Consider the following 20853-nt stretch of genomic DNA (forward strand, 5'->3'; position numbering starts at 1 on the left):
TATATATATATATATATATATATATATATATATTAATACTGCATCTAAACAGAGAAAAGGGTCTAAATGGGACCACCATCAGTCTGGAGAAACCTCTCATTTAGTACACATACAAATGTTTGTAAGCCTGAAAAGTCTGCACTGTGTTGATTGTATGACTCACCATAAGACACTTGTTGATTCCCTTTGGGTCCCTGTCCTTGATGAGAGCCTTTGTGTTACTGTGAATAGCCAATGAATCTTGTCCTTTTGTTTGCGCTTCTGTAACACCAGGAGTATCATTTGGATTAATTTCACACTGCTCCAAGAGTGAAGACACCACCTCCTCCTCTTCACTTATCTCCATGTCTATCGAGATGTCCTTCAGAGGTCCAGTGTGTGCAGTAGTATGTGTGTGTGTGTGTTTGTGTGATTGTCTTACAGGCTTCCTGTGGACATACTGAGAACAAGATTGCAAAGCATCTTACCAATAAGAGATTAAATCACTTACACTAAGATGGGACATAGCAGAAATATTTGTGCAGTCTCATCAAGGTCTGAATGAACTTTCTAAGAGGACAAATGACATAAAATTCCAAATGAATTACTAGATTTAGCACATGGCAGTGGTTAGTTAATTGACTTTGGAAGAAATGGTGGAATGTCTGAGAAAGGAGAGTTAGATGGATAAATATTTCCCATTGTGTATGTTGACTTCATTACATTGTACAGTGGCTCTGGAAAAGTATTTGGACACTGTAATAAAAGATATAGTCACATGTAATAAAATATATGAATTTCATTGCATGGAATAAATATCTAATAAATATCCTAAAGCAACAAAAAAACGTATTGGTAAAATGTATATTTATGAATTAAATGTATGTGTTTATGTGTGGTTTAAAAGAATAGTTCACTCCAAAAAAAAGAAATTAGCCAGAAAAATTACTCAGGCTGTTGAAGATGTAGATGAGTTTATTTTGCATTGAGAAATTTAGCATTACATTACTTGCTCACCAATGGATCCTCTGCAGTGAATGGGTGCTGTCAGAATGAGAGCTCAACAACTGATAAAAACATCACAACAATCCAAAAGTAATCCACATGACTCTAGTGCATGAATTAATGTCTTGTAAAGTGAAATACCTTTAAACCATCACTTCTGGCCAAATATGTATCCACAATCCATAATAATGCTTCCTCCAGCGAAAAATCCATCCCCTGCTGTCCCCTCACATTAAAATCCACCGACATATCTGTCACCCTGGACCACAAAACCAGTCATAAGGGTCAATTTTTCGAAATCGAGATGAATAAATAAGCTTTCCATTGATGTATGGTTTGTTAGGATAGGACAATATTGGCCAAGATACAACTATTTGAAAATCTGGAATCTGAGGGTGCAAACAAAATCTAAATATTAAGAAAATTGCCTTTAAAGCTATACAAATGAAGTTCTCAGCAATGCATATTACTAATCAAAAAATACGTTTAATATATGTACGGTAGGAAATTGACAAAATATCTTCATGGAACATGATCTTTACTTAAAATCCTAATGATTTTTGAGAATAAAAGAAAAATAGATCATTTTGACCCATACAATGTATTTTTGGCTATTACTACAAATATACCCGTGCAACTTAAGACTGGTTTTGTGGTCCAGGGTCACATATTTGTTTTGAACTGTTTTTACTTGTAAACAGTTCTTGATCTGTGCGTGCTTCTCTTCTGATTCAGATATGACATTTTTATTTAAATTTTTTTTTACTTGAGAAAGCAGTATTATGTATAGAGGACTTGTGTTTTAGCTGAAAACAATGGATTGAAGTTAAACATAGCTTAATGATGGATTTGTTTATTATAAACATGCAGCTGGAGTGGTGTGGATTACTTGTGGATTATTGTGATGTTTTTATCAGCTGTTTGAACTCATTCTGACAGCACCCACTGTAGAGGATTCATTGGTGAGCAAGTGATTTAATACAAATTTTTTTCAAATCTGTTTAGATGAAGAAACAAACTTACCTACATCTCGAATGGCATGAGGGTGAATACATTTTCGATTTTGGGTGAATTATTCCTTACATACTTTTTGCAGCCACTGTATGTTGACTAGTGGGGCATTGACTGGAGACAGACGCATTACGACACCAAAAACAAATAAAGGGAGGTGCATAGAAGAAAAGTGTGAAGGAGAGGGAAAATGAAAGGTCACTGCTTACAAAGTAAGGAGTGGTGTCCTTGCTGGGCCTGGGAGTGAAGGAAGCATCTATATTGAGGAGTGAAGGTCAGGGATGCTCATGAGCCTTGAGGAAAATCTGCATTATTGTAGGTTTGAAGTGGGAGCGTTCATCTCTAAAACACAGCTGAACTGTATTATTCTGTATGTTAATTTCACTGTTAAGTAGTTTGACAGTTTGAAGAAAAAATTGAGCTCTTCATCAGAGTTGATGGGCATTTGACGACTGATTGCTCTTCATCACTAAATGACTGGCAATATGTGCCATTTCTAAAGGTCACTGGCACACCATTGTTCTTTGTGGCCGTGAGAAGAGATTTTACTTAATTTATAATTACATATAGTTATATAGCAAAGATTTTCATTTACATTATTCAAAGAATAACGCAACTCTAGTGATAATAAAAATACAATAATACATCCCAGAAAGACTATGATTTCAAGGAAATGTAGATTGATAGGATATTTGAGAGAAAAAAGTTTCCTATATTTTGTTTATTACATATTGTCAACAAATGATTTATAATGAAAACCAAAAAAATGTACATATCTGTTTTGCCTATTAACTCAAGAAAAAATCCTCATCCTTATGGTGAAAGCAGTCACGGTGGATTTTAGGAACATCTGCATTCTCCAACCTTTACAGCCATTAAGAGATCATCTTCCACAGCCTCCTATTAATAACCACTTGTCAGCCTTGACTGTCTGCGAGAGGACACTTTTTCATCTGAGAGCTGGAACATTGTTAATCTCCTGACTGTCCTTCCAGAGACTCATATGTGCAAGGATAGAAGATGATAAATTAACTTTCAAAAAATCCTGAATTCTATGATACTTAATATGATGTAGCTTGTCCCAGAGATTCATTTTTTTCTAATACAGAGATCCTTCAGTTTTCACCTTAATGGTACAGAGACGCTCTGTACCATTAAGATAATCACACTGATTAGGTTCAAAATGCTTGTGTAACAGGACTAATTCCCCACATGGCTCAGCCTGAAAACATCTGGCTTCTGGAAATGAAGGATTCAAGTCTATTCTGCCATTGATGTAGGCTGTATACGATTCAGAATGGAATTTAGAATGCCTTTTGAATACTACATATTTTTGATTAATTCAAAATGAGGTAGCAAACACAGAATTGTACTTTGAATTTTAACTTAAATTACAGCTTTTATTTTACCTTAAAAGAACATTTAATTTCCTAGAATGTGTGATGTTTAGATCACATAATTGGTTGTGATATCAATATGTAAAACTGCTCCATCAGCAATAATAATTAAGTACTTTAAGCACTCTCTGCTTTTAATGTTTTCATTAATACAGTGAAAAACGAGACAGATCATGTGGATTCCCTTGGTGCATTGGTGTGAAAAAGGCAATCAGCCTGATATCATGACATCAAAACCCTCGTGTGCCACTAAATTGATGTAATAAACTTCCATCCCACTAGCTAAGTGGATTTCAGCAGCAGGATTCGGAGTGCTAAATTGCGCAAAATTGCATCCAAACTGCTCAGTTGTTACGTGGCACATGCAGACATCATCTTAGTCCTCTGTCCTCATTGCATAAACAAATCATTTACATAAACAACTGAAATGAATCAAATAAATATTAATTTTGACTTCTATTGAGCATTTAAACACTTAGCCTACCCAGTCATGCTGAGATAATAAGAAGAGTTTGATTATTACTAAATGCCAAGAGGGCGAACAACTAAATAAATCAAATCAGCTCAAACTTCTGCTCTTCCTGGTTTGGTGTATCACCTGTACATTCAGATCCCATTTTTAAAAACAAGCAATTGACGTTTATTTTAAAAATGTCCCTGAGGTTTATATACAGTAATAGTCTAATTATAGTTATATAGTATACAATATTTATAATAGAACAAAACATATTGTTACTTTGATGTTTTATGTAATCAAAATAATAATGATAATAATAACAACACCATAATAATAATCCTTCGAATCCAAAAATTTTATAGGGCACTGTTTTATAACACTATTGCTCATTTATCCAACGTTTATGTAGAAATTTTAATGGCATAAAATAGTACGTTTAATTTTAAATGTCAGAAAGAGGGTGGAATGGTTGTGGAGTATTTTTTATTTAAGGCAAAAACCTTTACTAACAATATAAGTGGGAAAGAGGGGGGAAATAAATAAAATTTTTGGTGTGATTCAGATTACAGTTTTATTAAAGCATTTGTCCATTTGTAATCCACACAACCTTACAGCATCTTGATCGCTTTATTATTGTGTCCATTGTGGAGGGGGTGGAGTTTGGTGCTGATCATCTGACCATGATTCCCTTCCTCTTTAATCATTTTCCTTTAATCTTCACCTCAACATGTCTAAATCCTTTCAGGTTCTATTTTTGCCTGGCCTTGTTTTGATCATGACAGGGACACTCAAGTTTATGAATCCCTAATCAAGCCCCACATGTACCTGCCTCTCACTCTCTCTCTCTCTCGCTCTCTCTCTCTCTCTCTCTCCCCGTTTCTGACTCTCTCATTGTTTGAAGTGTTTGGTCACTCTCTATTGAATCACCGATGAGAAAGACCTGTTTTGAACCATAGACTAATCTGCAGCAAGAATATGGCTTCATTCAGTCTTTTCTGTCACATACTGTACAGTAGTACCTGCAGTGACCTGGAACTTCATAATGACTTATTTCATGATTGAGTCTGCCAAAAATATGCTCATGTGCTGTCACCCTAAAATAAAAAAAATATATAATATAATTTAATAATAATTTAATCATTACTGATTTCTAATAATAAGTATTATAAATATTATTATTAGTAATATTATTATTATATTATTTATAATAATAAATAATTTATAATATTATGTACATTTTCCAATTCAAATCTTACAATAATGTGAGGAAATAATTCTTAAAAAATAAATATTGTAAAGTATTTAAAATCTTTGTAGTATTTGTTGTAATTTATGCTAAATAAATTCAAAATTAATTGTACTGCACTGCATTACAGCAATGGGAATCACAACTGAGAAAAACGGAATTACAAGGAGAAAAACATTCAACATTCATTGCAATAATTTTGTTCTTATTTTTGAAGTATATATACTGTGTGTATATATATATATATATATATATATATATAGGGGGGTGAAATGTGATGCAGTACCTTCCACCACTGTCGTTTACACACACCAGCAAACAATGTTTACTTAACTAAAGCATTGAATGTACTGTAAAGCCCAAGTTACATAATTAAAACAAATTCAACATCTAGTCTGCAATATAAACCGGTAAAAGGTCATTGTTACTGTTTGCTAAGAACAAACAAGCTGGCAAGCTGGTTTGTTAAAGTTGTACACTAAAGGGCAAAAGACCATAAAATTGCAGCATGTTATCTCATTTTGTGCACTTGCATTGCATGGTAATGATTTCTAGTATATTGCTCTCAAAGGTTACATTAAAAGCCTACATCTAAAACTTCTTCCTACATAATAGTCATATAAACAAGGTATTACCATATAGGTAATACAATTTTTTTTTCAGCCAATCTGCTAGGACAATACTCAAAGCCGCCCTGTTGCTATGCAAGTCTCTGTCTCATCACATTTCCATGGTTACAGGGCAACATGGAATTAGCAGCAAACATCAGTGCTGCCTCAGATACACAAATAAGTTTTTTTTCTCAAAGCAAACTGAATTATCCCTGGTAATGTAACTTAAGGAGTGAGAAACTTCATACAAAGTGAGGCATTAAAGCACATTTCAAATGCTAGAAATATATTTTATTATTTTCACTGACATAATGTACAAAATATTATTAATGATATTTGTCATGATAATATCAATATAGGCACCATTATGAGTCTTAAGTAATAGTAATTATTGACTATGAGTGTTGATATTATGAAACGAATGAATAATGGCTGAGATTGATTCCCAGATAACTAAACAATGAATATGCAACAAAAGTTGTGAAATTTGATATTTAACCTTATCATGAATACTTACTGTTGCCACTGAACTATGGGAACCATAACAGCAAATTATGGATACATAGATTACATTACACTGATCTAAAGAGCATTTAGATCTGATTTTGCATGGATTTAACATTGAATTAATGCTCTTTTTATTAATAACAAAACTTCATAAGGCCTGATTTGGCTTGTGGGACTAGAAACATGTTTTCTTAGTCATTCCTCAGGGATCTGGCCAGGTAACCTGGCACCCTGATCTACATTATTCCTCGGACTGGAATTGCCACAACTGGGCCTGGTGGTCTCAGCCGTGCTGCTGGTCCTCTGCAAAAACTGAAGAAAGTTTTCCTGGATGGAACCTTCGTGACTGGAGGCTTGAAGTTCAACGGGTCTACTTGCGCAACATTTTCTCAGTTTTATCAGTTCCTCGCGGATCTGTCGGTTCAGAAGACCGTAGAAGAAGGGATTCACAGCAAACGAGGAGTACGCTAGCCACATGACGGCTTCTTCTATGTCCCCTGGGCTCTGAAGTGGAGTGGTGATGGACATGTGAAGGTGGAAACTGAAGTACGGGAGCCAGCAGATAAGAAACTGGCCTACAATGACGACCAGGGTTATAGCAGCCTTTCTGCCCCCAAAAACTCTCTCAGGAGACAATCTCTGGGGGAGGCTGCGGGTGGTGGTGATGATAGTGGTCTGACTGTTAATGGAATCCGAGCGGCGCTTGGCCTGTTTGGCCGTCCAGGTGGGCATCGGTACATGCTGACGGGCTGCCGTTCGTGCGACTTTGTATACATTGCAATATACGGCAAAAATCACAACAGCGGGAACCAAGAAGCAAAGCACGCTGAAGAGAATAGCAAAAACCTTCCTGAGGCGGCTGTGGCTCCAGTGTAAAGAGCAATGGGCCGCTGCAATGGAGCTCTGATTCCCATACGCTGGCCAACCGAGAAGCGTAACCAATGCCAGCAGGATGGATTTGACCCAAATGAAGACCATGACACCGAGCGCCAGGTTTAGAGTCATCTTTACCTCATATCGCATAGGATGGACAATGTAGTAGTAGCGTTCAATACTGATGGCGGTCACAGTAAGAACAGAGGCACAGATGAGAAACACATTTAGAAAGATGTAGACTTGGCACTCCAGAACAGTAAATGCTACAGTGCTAAAGAACGGAGAACTAGATACTATCCCGAGAGGCATCAACAATATAGCGCAAAGCAGGTCAACTGCACAAAGATGACACACAAACACATATTTTTTCATGTGAGGAGCTCGGGCAATGGCCACCATGAGTCCGCTGTTGCCCAATAGGGCTGCCAGGTTAAGGGTCACCATGCAAAACAGCCCAACAAGATCCTTAACCTGGGATTCTGAGCGGATGACCTCCTCCATGCTGGGAGGGGTAGGCTTGGTTGTGCTCCGCTGGCCGGACGTGTCATTTGGAGTTGTGAGATTGGTCAGGAGACCCAGCATCAGACCTGGCATGGCTTTCTCCATGCTTCATGGGCTTGAGGTGGAACCAAGCTTCTCCATGCTTAAATGTTGCTTTTTCTTCTCTGTGTCAAGCATTTGTGTTGAAACCATCTCTAAGAAGAAATGAAAAGATCTATTAAAACTGAATTTCATGTGATGTCAGATGTCACACCTCCAAGTTAGGAACCTCTAGACAGATAGAATTACATTTATTCATTTAACATACACATTTAACAAAAATGTGATTTACAAATAGAATTATTATATATTCTTATATGTAAATATTTAATTAATATATAAAAACAAATGAATGAATATAAACATCAAAGTGATAGAGTATACACACACACACACATATATATATATATTCCAAATCCTTTCCAATAAACAAACTAATCTGCATCTTGGATGGCCTGAGGGTGAGTACATTTTTATAAAAAAAATGTTCTGGGTGAACTATTCTCTTAAGAATCTATCAAACATAAAAACAGATCTACTATACTCTAATGACATTTATATTGTTTGTAAAGAAAAGGTCAGAATACATAGTTGAATGGTCATCAAATATATATATATATATATATATATATATACTGTGCAGGTATATATAAGGTATATACATTTTTGAAATTACAGTACTTGTTTTCATAATTTTTTTATATTAATAATTAAATATATTAATATATTTAATAAATATTTCTTATAGTTACAAGTCACATTTTTGATAAAAGTATAATTTTTCCTGAAAACTAAATATTAAAGAAAACAAATCCTGCACACTGTCAATTAGTGCAAAAAGTATCAAAATATGTTTAATAACAACGTTTCGGTCGCATGACCTTCATCAGGTATCTGCCTGGGAAGATACCTGATGAAGGTCATGCAACCGAAACATTATTAAACATATTTTGATACTTTTGCACTAATTGGCAGTGTGCAGGATTTGTTTTCTTTATCCTTTAATTTTGATCTTTTTGGTCTTTGTCTCCTACACACCTATCAATTGCCGTCAGGTGTGCGGAGATTGATTGTTAATTTACTGAAAACTAAATATAAAGGCTACAATAAAGTAAGCTGTAAATTGTTCAAAATTCAAATTGAATAATCAACAAACTGTTGTGTAATATTTCCACAAAAAAAATCAATACTGCACATTGCAAACCACAGTCCTTAAGAGGATAAGAAAATATTACTCCGTAATTCATTGTGCAAAGGGTCATTAAGAGGATTGGTGACTGTTCCATAGCCATAATGATTAGTTATGTAAATTTGTAACGCCTCCATCACTCATCATTCAGCTAGAGAGAGACAGAGAGAGAGAGAGAGATCCCCCTGATGTCTCACTAAACATGCATTTATTATCAGAACACAGAGGCTGTTATTACCTACACACACTAAACACTTGAGTGCAAATGAAAAGGGCATTCCCTCATACAAAGTTAATGAATAAGTCCTGAATGCATATGGGAAATCATCTCATATCAAGAAAGTGCATAGTTTATTTAAATTGTCGGCCACCTCTGTAAGGTTCCAGATCATTCCCAGAACCACAGCATCAATTTCCTTTTACTTTAGCCTTTATGGAAGATCACCCCTATTTTTGTTTCAACCCACTCACCAGGTCTCTCTATATGCTAATGAGGGCAGAACAACATCCTGTCCTTCCTTGTTGGCAACTGACAGATTGCTTTCACCCAACAGGAGCATAATATGTTTTTTGCACAAATGGGTTGTTGACATTCAGGGATCAATAAAGTCAGAGGACAACATGACTGTTGTTATTGTTGTTTTTTGTCAGTGGGGGTAATATGAGTCATACCTGATTGTGTGCCGCGGCCTCCCCTCAAAACACCCACCCTATGCGCTGACCCGTCCCCTCCCCCGACCCACAGACCCTCACATTAACTTTTTCTCACTTCACTGGAAATTCGAAAACACATTTTCCACTGAATTAAAATGAATGACCTGCTGTCGCGTCAAATTGTGCTCTGCTGTTATGAATTATCCTCACATGACGCCTCAACACACAGTATTCATAACTGGCTGTGGAAGAAGACAATGTGATTTTTCTTACCTGTCAACTTCAGGGACTTTTTTGATAATTCTCCAATCCGATTTGTGACATGAACATCTGGACATTTTTCACACGTGTGGAAACTTTCCTCCTGCAGACATTAAAACAAGTGCAGTGCAAATCCCACAGGAGGCCAGTGTTTCAACACTCAACATCTCAGGTGATTTTAGTGGAGAACAACCAAAGTGCATCACAAACCCTCAAAAGTATTATCATCCAGGAAAGCCCCGGCTCCTAGGAGCGAAGTTCATACAGGTGTCCCTATGCTGCCCTTTCCATCTAACAAAATCCAGGTGAAGCAGAAAGGATAAGGTCTCACCTGCTCTTCCTGTTTCCAGTGGTGTTGATCAGTATTCACACCACTTAGGCTGGTGTCCGTCAGGATGCTCTTCCACACTGTGTCCGGTGCTGTGAAGGGCTGTGACTGTCACACATTGTGTCTCTGTGATTTTTTCTTCCTCTTTCAAACACACACTCCTCTGTCCTCCAGAGTGGCAGTCATCCCCTGGGTCCTACTGCACCCCATTATACAAGAAGATACTTTAGTGGTCCATTGTAGCTTCACCAAACCATTCATTCATTCATTCACTTAGCACTTGTGAGGATTTGATACATGCTCTTAGAATGACATTTTTCAAATACATTGGCATTCGCACAAACTTATCAACATACTATTTACAGTTTTTCTCAATTGCTTTGGCTAATTTTTCGAAACAGTCTTTAAACTGTAAGTGCAATTGTCAAAACTGTTTGCGGAAACATCAGAACCCTATTGCATGTCTGCAAATGGTAGTAACTCACCCAAAACATCTAATTCATGCTTCAAAACCTAGTTATTGTGTCAGTGACTTGGTCGATGCCACCAAAATAAAATGTATTTTTGTATTGTGTGAGCCACACTGGTCAAAATGTTTAGATGTTTTTTTTCACCATGGAAATATTTGTTATATGCATTTTCATTTCATATTTGTTATATGCATTTTTCTTCTTTTTTGTTGACAGACTGCTTTCTATACTATACAAGAAGTTTTCTGTGTGTATCACACTGAGCATTTTAGATAAATATTTCAACAGTAGGTAAAAATGTATTGGGAAAAGTCAACACTGTAGCGCACAAAAAGAAAAGGAACATTTTTATGTATAAAGTAATTTTTTTTTAGAAATGTGTTATATGTAAACTGAAATTTCACCATTGCCTATTCATTTTTACACACTGTTGTCTTCCCCTTACAACACCACCACACATTCTTACATATCTTCCTATTGCTCTTCCACAACATGCAACTTTGAATGTTCGCAGTTCACACAACACATTTCTACAGATAAATGTACTGTACAAATAAAAATTTATTAATACAGCACTGCTGTTTAGGTTTGTCCTTGTCAAAAATGGTAGTGATTGTGCTGGACAAACTATGCGTCACACTCTGCGTTGGTGAGGAACGATGGAGATGAGGAATAGCGAATACAGTCTTTAATACAATCCAAACACAGGCTACATCCACACTAGAAACGGAAGGAAACACACGAACATAACGAGTAGAACCGACAGAGACAGACTAGGACTTAAATACAGGGGATGACAGGGGACAGGAACTAGACCAAATAAGGAAACACAGGAAGAACCACGGGGGCAAAACAGGTCCAAAATTTGACATTTCGCCCCCTCCCGGAAGGTGCGTCCTCGGACCGTAGATACAGCAGAGGTAGGCATGGGTGGGAACTTGGGAGGAGGCTCAGGAGGTGGACGGGTACCCGGGAGGGGGCCGGCAGATAGAAACCAGGGAGGTGACGAAGGAGGGAGGAGCCAGGGAGGAGACAGGAGGGGCTTGGAGCAGGAGGAGCCAAGCTGGACCCAGGCCACAGCCATAACGGTGGCCCACGGTGGAGCCGACAGAGGGAGGAGCCATGGAGGAGGAATGACCACCGACTCCAGGGGGCCAACCAACGGCGGCAGAACAGGTGGCGGAGCCGGAAAGCCAAAGAGCCAGGGGGATGCCGAGAATCTGGGGGGCCAGGGTGGACCCGAGGGCTCTGGTGATTAAGGCGGAGGCCCGCGGCGGAGCGACTGAGGACCAAGGTGGAGCTGGCAGGAGGAAGGAACCCAAAGGAGCCGGTGGGACAGAGCGACGAGAGGCAGCCGGAGGAGCGGAGTCCTGAGGCGATGGCGGGTCGACGCCCGACCAAGGCAGAGCCGGAGGGACGAAGGAGCCCGGTGGAGGTGGTGGATCGACGGGTGATGGTGGAGGCGAGGGAGCTAGGAGCCGAGGTGGAGCCGCTGGGTCTACGGGTCGAGGTGGAGTCCGAGCCTCAGAGGCAGGAGGCAGAGGAGAGGGATGCTCCAGCCATGGCGACGATGGAGGATGGCAGACCCGCGGCACTCGCACCGTATTGATGGTGGGCTGAGGGCGAGCAGAGGGGCTTTCTCCCTCGCGATGGGCATTGCAGCCGGCTCACACACCTGGTCTGACGGCTTGGGCTCTACTTTCGGGGCGATCCTCCGCTCAGTCGTTCGGAATTGCGCTGGCTCGTAGATCGCGGCGGGAATTGGCTCTCCGTCATCGGTGGGCTCGGGCTTTAGCTCCGCACAGCGGGGAGATGGTGGGCTGGGCTCCTTGGGAGTGACGGTGAGAGGCGATCCGTTTCTCGACATGATTCCACTCCACAAACGTGGTGAAATCCACTCGAGGACCATCTTCGGACGACGGCGCTCTGCACGCGGTGTTTAAACTTGTGTTGTAGAATGCACAGAGCGCGTCGTCCGGGTAGCTGGTGGTGTTAGCTAGCAGCTGGAACAGTCTAGTATGGTCCTCGAGCGATCGCTCCCCCTGCTCCAGCAGGAGGAGGAGGAACTCCGGGCAGACGATGGGATCTGGCTCGTAGATCGCGGCGGGAATTGGCTCTCCGTCATCGGTGGGCTCGGGCTTTAGCTCCGCACAGCGGGGAGATGGTGGGCTGGGCTCCTTGGGAGTGACGGTGAGAGGCGATCCGTTTCTCGACATGATTCCACTCCACAAACGTGGTGAAATCCACTCGAGGACCATCTTCGGACGACGGCGCTCTGCACGCGGTGTTTAAACTTGTGTTGTAGAATGCACAGAGCGCGTCGTCCGGGTAGCTGGTGGTGTTAGCTAGCAGCTGGAACAGTCTAGTATGGTCCTCGAGCGATCGCTCCCCCTGCTCCAGCAGGAGGAGGAGGAACTCCGGGCAGACGATGGGATCCATAAGGGCACACAACGGGGAAAAAAAGACAGAGAAAAACGAGAAAACAAACGGAGGGGAAAACATAGAGGTAACGGTGTAGGTCGGGTCTTCTGTTACACTCTGCGTTGGCGAGGAACGATGGAGACGAGGAATAGTGAATACAGTCTTTAATACAATCTAAACACAGGGTACATCCACACTGGAAACGGAAGAAAACACACGAACATAACGAGCAGAACTGACAGAGACAGGGGATGATTGGGGAAACACAGGTGCATGGGATGACTAATCAAACTAATAAGACTGAATGAGGACAGGAACAAGACCAAATAAGGAAGCACAGGAAGAACTACGGGGGCAAAACAGGTACAAAAGTCTGACAATATGCTTACGAACTTGATTGATTGGCAAGATTGCGATCCCCATTTCATTATTTGTTGGGTTGCAAAGGGGCTGAAATTTTCCAGTGAAAATTACAATCATTCCATGTCTGATATTTATGGAATTTACATGCTTGTCTGATAGATAATTGAATGGATCATTTTGCATGTGATGGCTCACATGATGAAAGAACGTTTAGAAGTTGTGAAGAGTTTGACAATTTCACTAAGAATCAACTCATCTGTTTTGATCAATGAGCCATGTGCATTTAGTTATTGTGCACATTTTAGACAATTGCACACATGCCAAAACACAGACAATTTGCTTGCAAATCTGAACAAGAAACAAATTGTTCAGACATCTGAACGTATTGTTTTGAGAAAAAAAAACTCATTTAAGAACTGATCCAAGCGATTGAGAAAAACGGCAATATTACCTCATGGTACCTAATTATTACCTAATTAATTTAGTAATAAATGTTTATATTCATTCATTTATTTAGTGAATTCTGTGACTCTGTATGTCGGCTATATCTTATAGAAGATATCCTGGACCATTCAAAAAAATTATTCAATAGACCATTCATCAAAAAAAAAAAAAAAATCAGTGTTTGGATGTATTTACTTACAGAAAGAAAGACATATTTTGCAATAATCATCAGTGTTTGATTGATTTTTTCATTTAGTTTCTTATACTTAAATGTCAGTTTCAGCAAATTTTCAAAGCAGAGAGATTTAAAGAGAAGACATAGCTTGTAATTAAATATTTTGGGGAGACAAGTTGCCCCAAAAACACATTAATATAAAAACCAAGTTATTGGTTGGAACTGTATATATTTATACAATATGAAGTAAACACAAATAGAGTTCTAAATTCTACATGGTTTACAAAAGTTTGGTTTATGTGTGCTTGAGATGTGAAATCTGTGACAAAATGCTATAGTGCATTAAATGGTTATTAAATATGCAGGCTTGTCTATAATGCAGTATAATACTGTATAATTCTATTTGTAGGTTGTATTAAGTGGGCATGTGTGATCATTGTGATTAAAGAATGTGCTTTAAGACTGTCTTTGTACTGCTGTCCACTTCATCTCTGAATGATTATAAATGCTCATATAACGTCTAGAAAAGATTCATTTATATAACAGAAATCTAACTAAAACCATTGAAAACAGTTTTACTGATTGCATAGATACAGTTCTGTGGATCTCATGGCATAGAAATGTTTAATGCAAGTAGTTAAAAAAAGAGAGACATCTACTGGTCATGAGGAGAACACAACAGTGCAACTATATATTTATTTATTATTTATTATGTTCAGATTAACCCACATCAACATTTACAATACAATTTTACTTCAAAGCTCACCATAGCATATCAGAGAAAAAAACTATATAATAGATATATGGACATATATCTATTGTCTTTGTAGTGCAATGTAATTGAATAAAAAGCTTTAAACAAATGTTTGATAAAGCAAACATCTGACCAAACAGAAATGTCTATAAAGAGCTATATTAGCATTATACATCCTTCATAATCCGTGCTTGTCAGCAATGTTTGAGCAGCTTGCATGCACATAACTGCATGAATTAGTCTAAATTTAACTTGAATGAGGTACAACAAAAATAAATTATAATTTTAGAAAATATATCATTTAAAAGAAATGTAGACAATTTGGCTTTAATCACACTTAGAAGTATTTTTATTTTTTAGAAGTATTTTAATACTCTTATTCTGTATAAAATAAGGGTATTTAATTTGGGGGAGAAAATCCCTCTTAATTTGGGCCTTTTTTCATCTTTATTTTTTATCAAATTGAACACTGATTCAACATTTTTTCAAATGCTTTAAAGTGAACATTTACTTTTTATGACAGAACAGAAACCCATAGTTATGTTTCTTTCTAATATGAAAAACATGTCAGTTACAGAAGAGTAATGACAAGAAGATATTCAAACCTCAATCAGAGAAGGCAAAATGAGCAAACATACTGTAATGGCTATATTGACCAAGTTTACAGTACATAATAAAGGTGCAATGAAGTGATTAAATATTTATTAGACTTTCCGACTCAATAAATAGAGGAACCGTCAAATTAACATTGCTAAACTGTATTACTGCCACACAATCACAATTTAACATTCAACTTAACAAAATAACAATAATGTTAATAATAACAAAATTATTATAAAATAGCAATGATTATAACTGAACATTCAACGCTTTATAAGTGAGAGTGTAACCACGTAGCAGGTGACATTTATAAGTGGTTATATATGCATAACTGTAACTGTATACAGTTCCAGGTTTTCAAATCAGCTCCAAGAACTGAACTTCAATTCCAGGAGGTATCGGATGCAACACTGGCTTTCCTCATAGATGAGGTACTCACTGTTGAAGAAGGAACTTCCCTGGTACCGCTGTTGTTTTATGGCTTTTCCCTGAGGAACTGCCACCTTTTTACCATCTAACTCAATGAAGACATCTTTTAAGGGATCTGAACAAAAAAAAGAAATAAATTAAAGATTTTACAGACATTGTCAAGAAGCTAATGTTATGCAGAATTTAACATACTGTACATGCGTAAAAAGATAAATGAGGAATGATTTTTGATTGTAAGTGGAAAAACCTGGTTCTTGGCTTCCACGTGCAACTACGCTGTCATAGCCAGCGGGAGCCTTCCTTAGGCTGGAATCATCCTGCGTGATGGTGTACTCTTTTCCCAAAGCAACTTCATTTAGAAACATGATGCCAATATTGTTGGATGGACACACTGAAAACACAAAAAGAAAAAAGAACAATTTAGTGATAAAAAGTGCCTTTTAGTAATGTCTACCACAATTACCAAACAATCTCAGCCATTGTGTTGCCATGTTGTATCTAACTAAACTTTACATGTGTTTATATAGTGCTTTTTTATTTGAAGTCTATACTGATGCAAACAAGGTCCCGTTCCTCACCATAGCCAGCTGATTTGATGTTTTCAGAAGCAAAATAGACTCCCCTGCCCACACGTCCACCAGAATGGGGCATAATGCGAAGGCCGCTCTTCAGAATGGCTGCGACCACTGCCACGTTTGTTCCATGCCAAAGCAGCTTCCGGTTCTCCAATGCATCATTTTCCCTGAAGCGCTCAGCCTACACAACCAAATGCGCACATACACGCACACACAAAGGATTTAATTAGGGGAAGAAGACTTGGTAATGAACAGAATTCTGAACACCCACTGAGGCCCAGTGCTTGCTGCTGGTTTGAAATGAAATTAGGAATCTAATAGGCATCTAAAAGGAGTTCAAATAGAAAAACATTAGCATGCATTTAAACAGTAAGAGTTTTTTGTACAGTTACAATTTTACTGTTTGCTTTAATAACACTTAACATTGCGTAAGCTTTAAACTTGATTTACGCGATACTATTCACCTCTGTATCTCTGTCAACTTCCCAGACATCCACCAAAGTGAGTCCTATTCTTCCAGTGGCATTCAAGTACTTCTCAATAATCTTGAGAGAGAAAACATTTCTGAGATTGCTGCACTGCATTTCAAACCACAACTCAATTTAGTAAATGGCCATAATTTAAATCCTAAAGATTTTAATAACTTAAAGGTTAAATATATACCATAACATGACATGATAAATATTTAACAGCATTGACAATGTGTTCAATATGTATTCATGTCTTCAGTGAGAATGTGATTTTTCATTTAAATTTGGAAATAAACTGCAAGCTGAAAAAAAATGTAATAAGCAAGTCTAAAAATCTTGCTTATTAAACCTCTTTAAACTTTTCAGTATTATGCTAGTAACATACACTGCATAATTTTTATTGTTTTTTTTTTTTTTACTTTATTTACAGATTGCCATTAGATTTTGAACTCCAGAATTCCTGTGCAGACTGTATAGATTTCTGTGCATGCAAACCTTAAATTCCTTTGACTTTTTATCCATTAAGCTTAGCTTGCATTTCAGAGACTGGTAATTTTGGTCAAATGGATGTGGCACTGTGTCCTTCATTTCTTCTTTGGCTTTCTCGGATTCAGCTTTAAGACTCTGGGCAATCTCGATGTCTGCAAGAACCTAAAAGGTACAAGCATAATAGGGAAGTTTGGATTTTGGTAATTCTTATCCAGATGATAAAGCACTTTACATTGGTCATTCATCTAACACACAAGATCAATGTGTTTTTGTAGCAAAGACTTTTTTGGGCTATGCATGATTTGACTAACAAATAACCTTCTCTGACGAATACAGTAGAAAGTGTGACAACTAGGCACTATTTAATAAAACTCGGTACACAGTAACTGTTGTGATTCTCACCAAAAGCATCTCCTTCTTGCCCTGAAGGACAGAATCATCAGAGATGATAGGTGGTCTGTTGCGGCCAAAGTTATGAGGAATTATGGTGAAGAATTTGCTGGCGAGTTCTTCTAACTTGTTCCGTTCCCCCTTCTTTATTGCAGCTTCAATCTGCTCCAAAGCCTCAAAGCCTTTGGCTATCTGCTGCTTGCTGAGTTTCCCCAAGGGCATCTTCTTAATATCTGACAGAGAAATATGCGACACATGAAACTCCTCCACAAAAATGAATCTTATTTAATGTTACAGATAGGACTCAGAAAAGTGGTAGACAGGACTCAAAAAGGCAGCAGAAAGTCACATCTTCAGTTCACAATCACACTGCCAAAACTCCCCTGTGGCCTTCAGAAACACATGTAAAATGTGAGTGATCGGCAGTCTTCATAGAGTTTTAAAAGACATAACTTATTTTTCTCAGCTATCAAAAAGAACCACAATAACAAGGCTATTGAAAGGAACAGAAGAACTGGGACACAATAATTCAAAACTAACCCAGGTTCATGCTGGTCATGGCTTCTTTGAACATGTCATTGTTGAAGATGAATCGGATGAGTCTTTGAGTTGCCTCATCCAATGTACAAGGCAGAACATGCTGTTCAGTTTTCACCTTCACATCTCCACCGTCTACAATGTCCACCTGAATGAAACAAAATTTTAGAAATGGTGTTATTCCATTTCTGTGTTATTCTTTTGAAAACTTCAAAGACAAACAGGCTAAATACCTTCACTTCTGCTTCCTGGTCCCCATCTACCTCTATCAATGTGTATTTTCCAGAATGCGAGACAAAGTTTTCACGATCGCTCCAATTATTCTTGGTCTTATCTTTGAATTTCTTTTCAAAATTCTTAATGGCTGCATCAACGGTAGATGGACCGGCTAAATTGTTCTGGCCTGACTCTCCCTGAAAACAGTGAAAGACAGCAAAAATTAGTCATCTATTAGATGCTACAAGTAGGCCTGTCACGATAACAACTTTTTGTTGTGCGATATATTGCCCCAGAAATAATTGCGATAAGCGATATTATTGTAATTTTAAAGACCATTTTATGCCACTGAATATATAATCATAATGTAACAGCATAATAATGCAAGAAGGCCTTCACACTTCCAAATGACAACAAACTTTGAATTTTTAAGAATATTTAGATCATGGAAATTAAGCATCAAAATATTAGAAACCTTAAAAAACTTGAATAAATAGTAAATAAAAATTTTCTAACAAAAAGTGCAAAGTAACAAGTAATAATAATTTATGCATTTAGCATATTTTTAAAGTAGAAAAAAAGAAAAATGCATTAAGAACTTGTATGCAGATTTTTCCATCTACAGATTTTTTTCCAGACCTTCTTTTCTCTGTAAATTAAGGGTGCACACTATTGCTGAAAAACACAATCACTACTTAGCAGTCAGAAGTCCGTATGCACAAAGGCACAGATCCCTAAACAAGGCCATATCTGCAGATGAAACTTTGTTTGTAGAAGCATTTTTAAAATGTGAACTAGCACCTCATGACTACACCACGTTATGTACGAGAAGCTGCAAAAGACACAGACGCAAGTGGAATGTACAAAACATGGTGACATTCATTTTTAAGTAGATATAATGGGCGATATATTGCGTCACCAAAAATGATTGAGGTCATGTACATATATTGTGCGACAAGTCGATATATTGATTATTGCGACAGGCCTAGCTACAAGAGCATTTTTGCACATCATGTTGTGATATATTTGATTAACAAAAGAAAGAAACTAACTTACCACTCTGCCCCATCTTGTCCAACAATAGTACTTTCCTCCAGACACTAAGACTTGGATTACATAGAATTTGTTGTTGTTGTTTCCAATGTTGGTTTGGTTTAGCATACAGTCATAATCTTCGTGAACCTGTATGTTTAGACCAAAACTTTTCTGTGATTCTGGGCAAGCAGTAATTTGAGTAATAATTTGCATTACTTTTTGCATTCGCATTGCTAATTTGCAATTGAATTACTTCTTCAGTCTCACCTCAGCATTTGATAGATGACAGAAGCTGTCTGGGTTCCTTGTGCCCTTCACCTGTGGCACTGTTGCCTTCAGAGCCTCTTTGGCAGAGGTGAACTTGTCCTTCGGGGGAGCTTCAGGCTCCTCCTTTACCTTCTTCCCTCCAGCTTTGGTGCTTGATTTTGCCCTTCTCTTAGGTGCCATCCTCTTTCCTCTCTCAGTTCATAAGTAATCATAAAGTTTATATTTGGTAAGTTTAGTGTCATTTCCTGATCATATATATCTCAACGTACATTTTAAAAATGGAAATCATAAATGATTCTTCATTGCAATATCACAACTAAACATTTCACAGAATATTTTGTTATGCACTTAACTTCTATTATGAACAAGTGGGAATTTAAAAGGAAATTTAAACAACAACAAGTTTGATGAAAAGGTATGATATCACATTTCAAAAGATTGCTAACAATAAATCAACGCAGTACAGTCATGGCCAAAAGTTTTGGCAGTGACATAAATTTTGTTTTTTCAAAGTTTGCTGCTTCAGTATTTGTAGATTATTTTTACACATTTCAATGGTATACTGAAAAGCAATGATAAGCATATCATACGTTTTAAAGGCTTTTATTGGCAAAAACAATAAATCAACGCAGTACAGTCATGGCCAAAAGTTTTGGCAGTGACATAAATTTTGTTTTTTCAAAGTTTGCTGCTTCAGTATTTGTAGATTATTTTTACACATTTCAATGGTATACTGAAAAGCAATGATAAGCATATCATACGTTTTAAAGGCTTTTATTGGCAAAAAATATATAATGAGTCAATATTTTCAGTGTTGACCCTTGTTCTTCATAACCTCTGCAATTCACTCTGGCATGCTGGATTTAGCTTCTGGGCCAAATCCTGACTGATGGCGATCCAATTTGTGGGCTTCTGCTTGTCCACTCGCCTTTTGAGGACTGACCACGGCTTCTCTATGGGATTGAGATCCGGGGAGTTGCCTGGCCACGGATCCAAAATTTCAATGTAATGATCTTCGAGCCACTTCTTTATCACTCTTGCTTTGTGACATGGTGCTCCATCATGCTGGAAAATGCAGGGATCATCACCAAATTGCTCATGGATTGTTGGAAGAAGTCGCTCTTGCAGGACGTTTTGATACCATTCTTTATTCATGG

At 37.8% G+C, this 20853-nt stretch overlaps 3 protein-coding genes across 5 annotated transcripts in view; all 3 read right to left on the reverse strand.

Annotated features, from left to right (window-relative positions):
* Positions 1 to 346, reverse strand: part of LOC107584495 (caveolin-2-like) — a 2563-nt gene extending 2217 nt beyond the window's left edge. The window contains 1 exon segment of the mRNA XM_016271128.1: positions 164 to 346. Within this exon segment, the coding sequence (XP_016126614.1) occupies positions 164 to 346 (183 nt within the window).
* A 5901-nt stretch (positions 347 to 6247) lies between these two features.
* gpr61l (G protein-coupled receptor 61-like) lies at positions 6248 to 10217 on the reverse strand. Its single transcript, XM_016271142.1, has 3 exons — positions 10065 to 10217; positions 9746 to 9836; positions 6248 to 7784 (listed from the first exon to the last, which is right to left on the reverse strand). Exon 3 carries the CDS (start codon positions 7693 to 7695, stop codon positions 6409 to 6411), a length of 1287 nt encoding a protein of 428 aa, XP_016126628.1. The 5' UTR covers positions 7696 to 7784; positions 9746 to 9836; positions 10065 to 10217; the 3' UTR covers positions 6248 to 6408.
* A 4409-nt stretch (positions 10218 to 14626) lies between these two features.
* Positions 14627 to 20853, reverse strand: part of LOC107584455 (poly (ADP-ribose) polymerase family, member 3) — a 10190-nt gene continuing 3963 nt past the window's right edge. Inside the window, exons 3-12 of one of the 3 annotated variants that reach the window (XM_016271081.1) lie at positions 19697 to 19890; positions 19451 to 19576; positions 18412 to 18591; positions 18182 to 18326; positions 17654 to 17874; positions 17258 to 17413; positions 16757 to 16837; positions 16296 to 16473; positions 15965 to 16108; positions 14627 to 15832 (exon numbers count right to left, since the gene is read on the reverse strand). In XM_016271081.1, the coding sequence (XP_016126567.1) occupies positions 15651 to 15832; positions 15965 to 16108; positions 16296 to 16473; positions 16757 to 16837; positions 17258 to 17413; positions 17654 to 17874; positions 18182 to 18326; positions 18412 to 18591; positions 19451 to 19576; positions 19697 to 19876 (1593 nt within the window). In that variant the 5' untranslated portion in view covers positions 19877 to 19890 and the 3' untranslated portion in view covers positions 14627 to 15650. The remainder of the gene's footprint in view (positions 15833 to 15964; positions 16109 to 16295; positions 16474 to 16756; positions 16838 to 17257; positions 17414 to 17653; positions 17875 to 18181; positions 18327 to 18411; positions 18592 to 19450; positions 19577 to 19696; positions 19891 to 20853) is intronic. The other 2 variants (XM_016271080.1, XM_016271079.1) reach the window with 2 other exon arrangements.

This window comes from Sinocyclocheilus grahami, unplaced genomic scaffold (assembly GCF_001515645.1).
Source record: "Sinocyclocheilus grahami isolate Dianchi unplaced genomic scaffold, SAMN03320097.WGS_v1.1 scaffold60.1, whole genome shotgun sequence".
Lineage (NCBI taxonomy): Eukaryota > Metazoa > Chordata > Actinopteri > Cypriniformes > Cyprinidae > Sinocyclocheilus > Sinocyclocheilus grahami.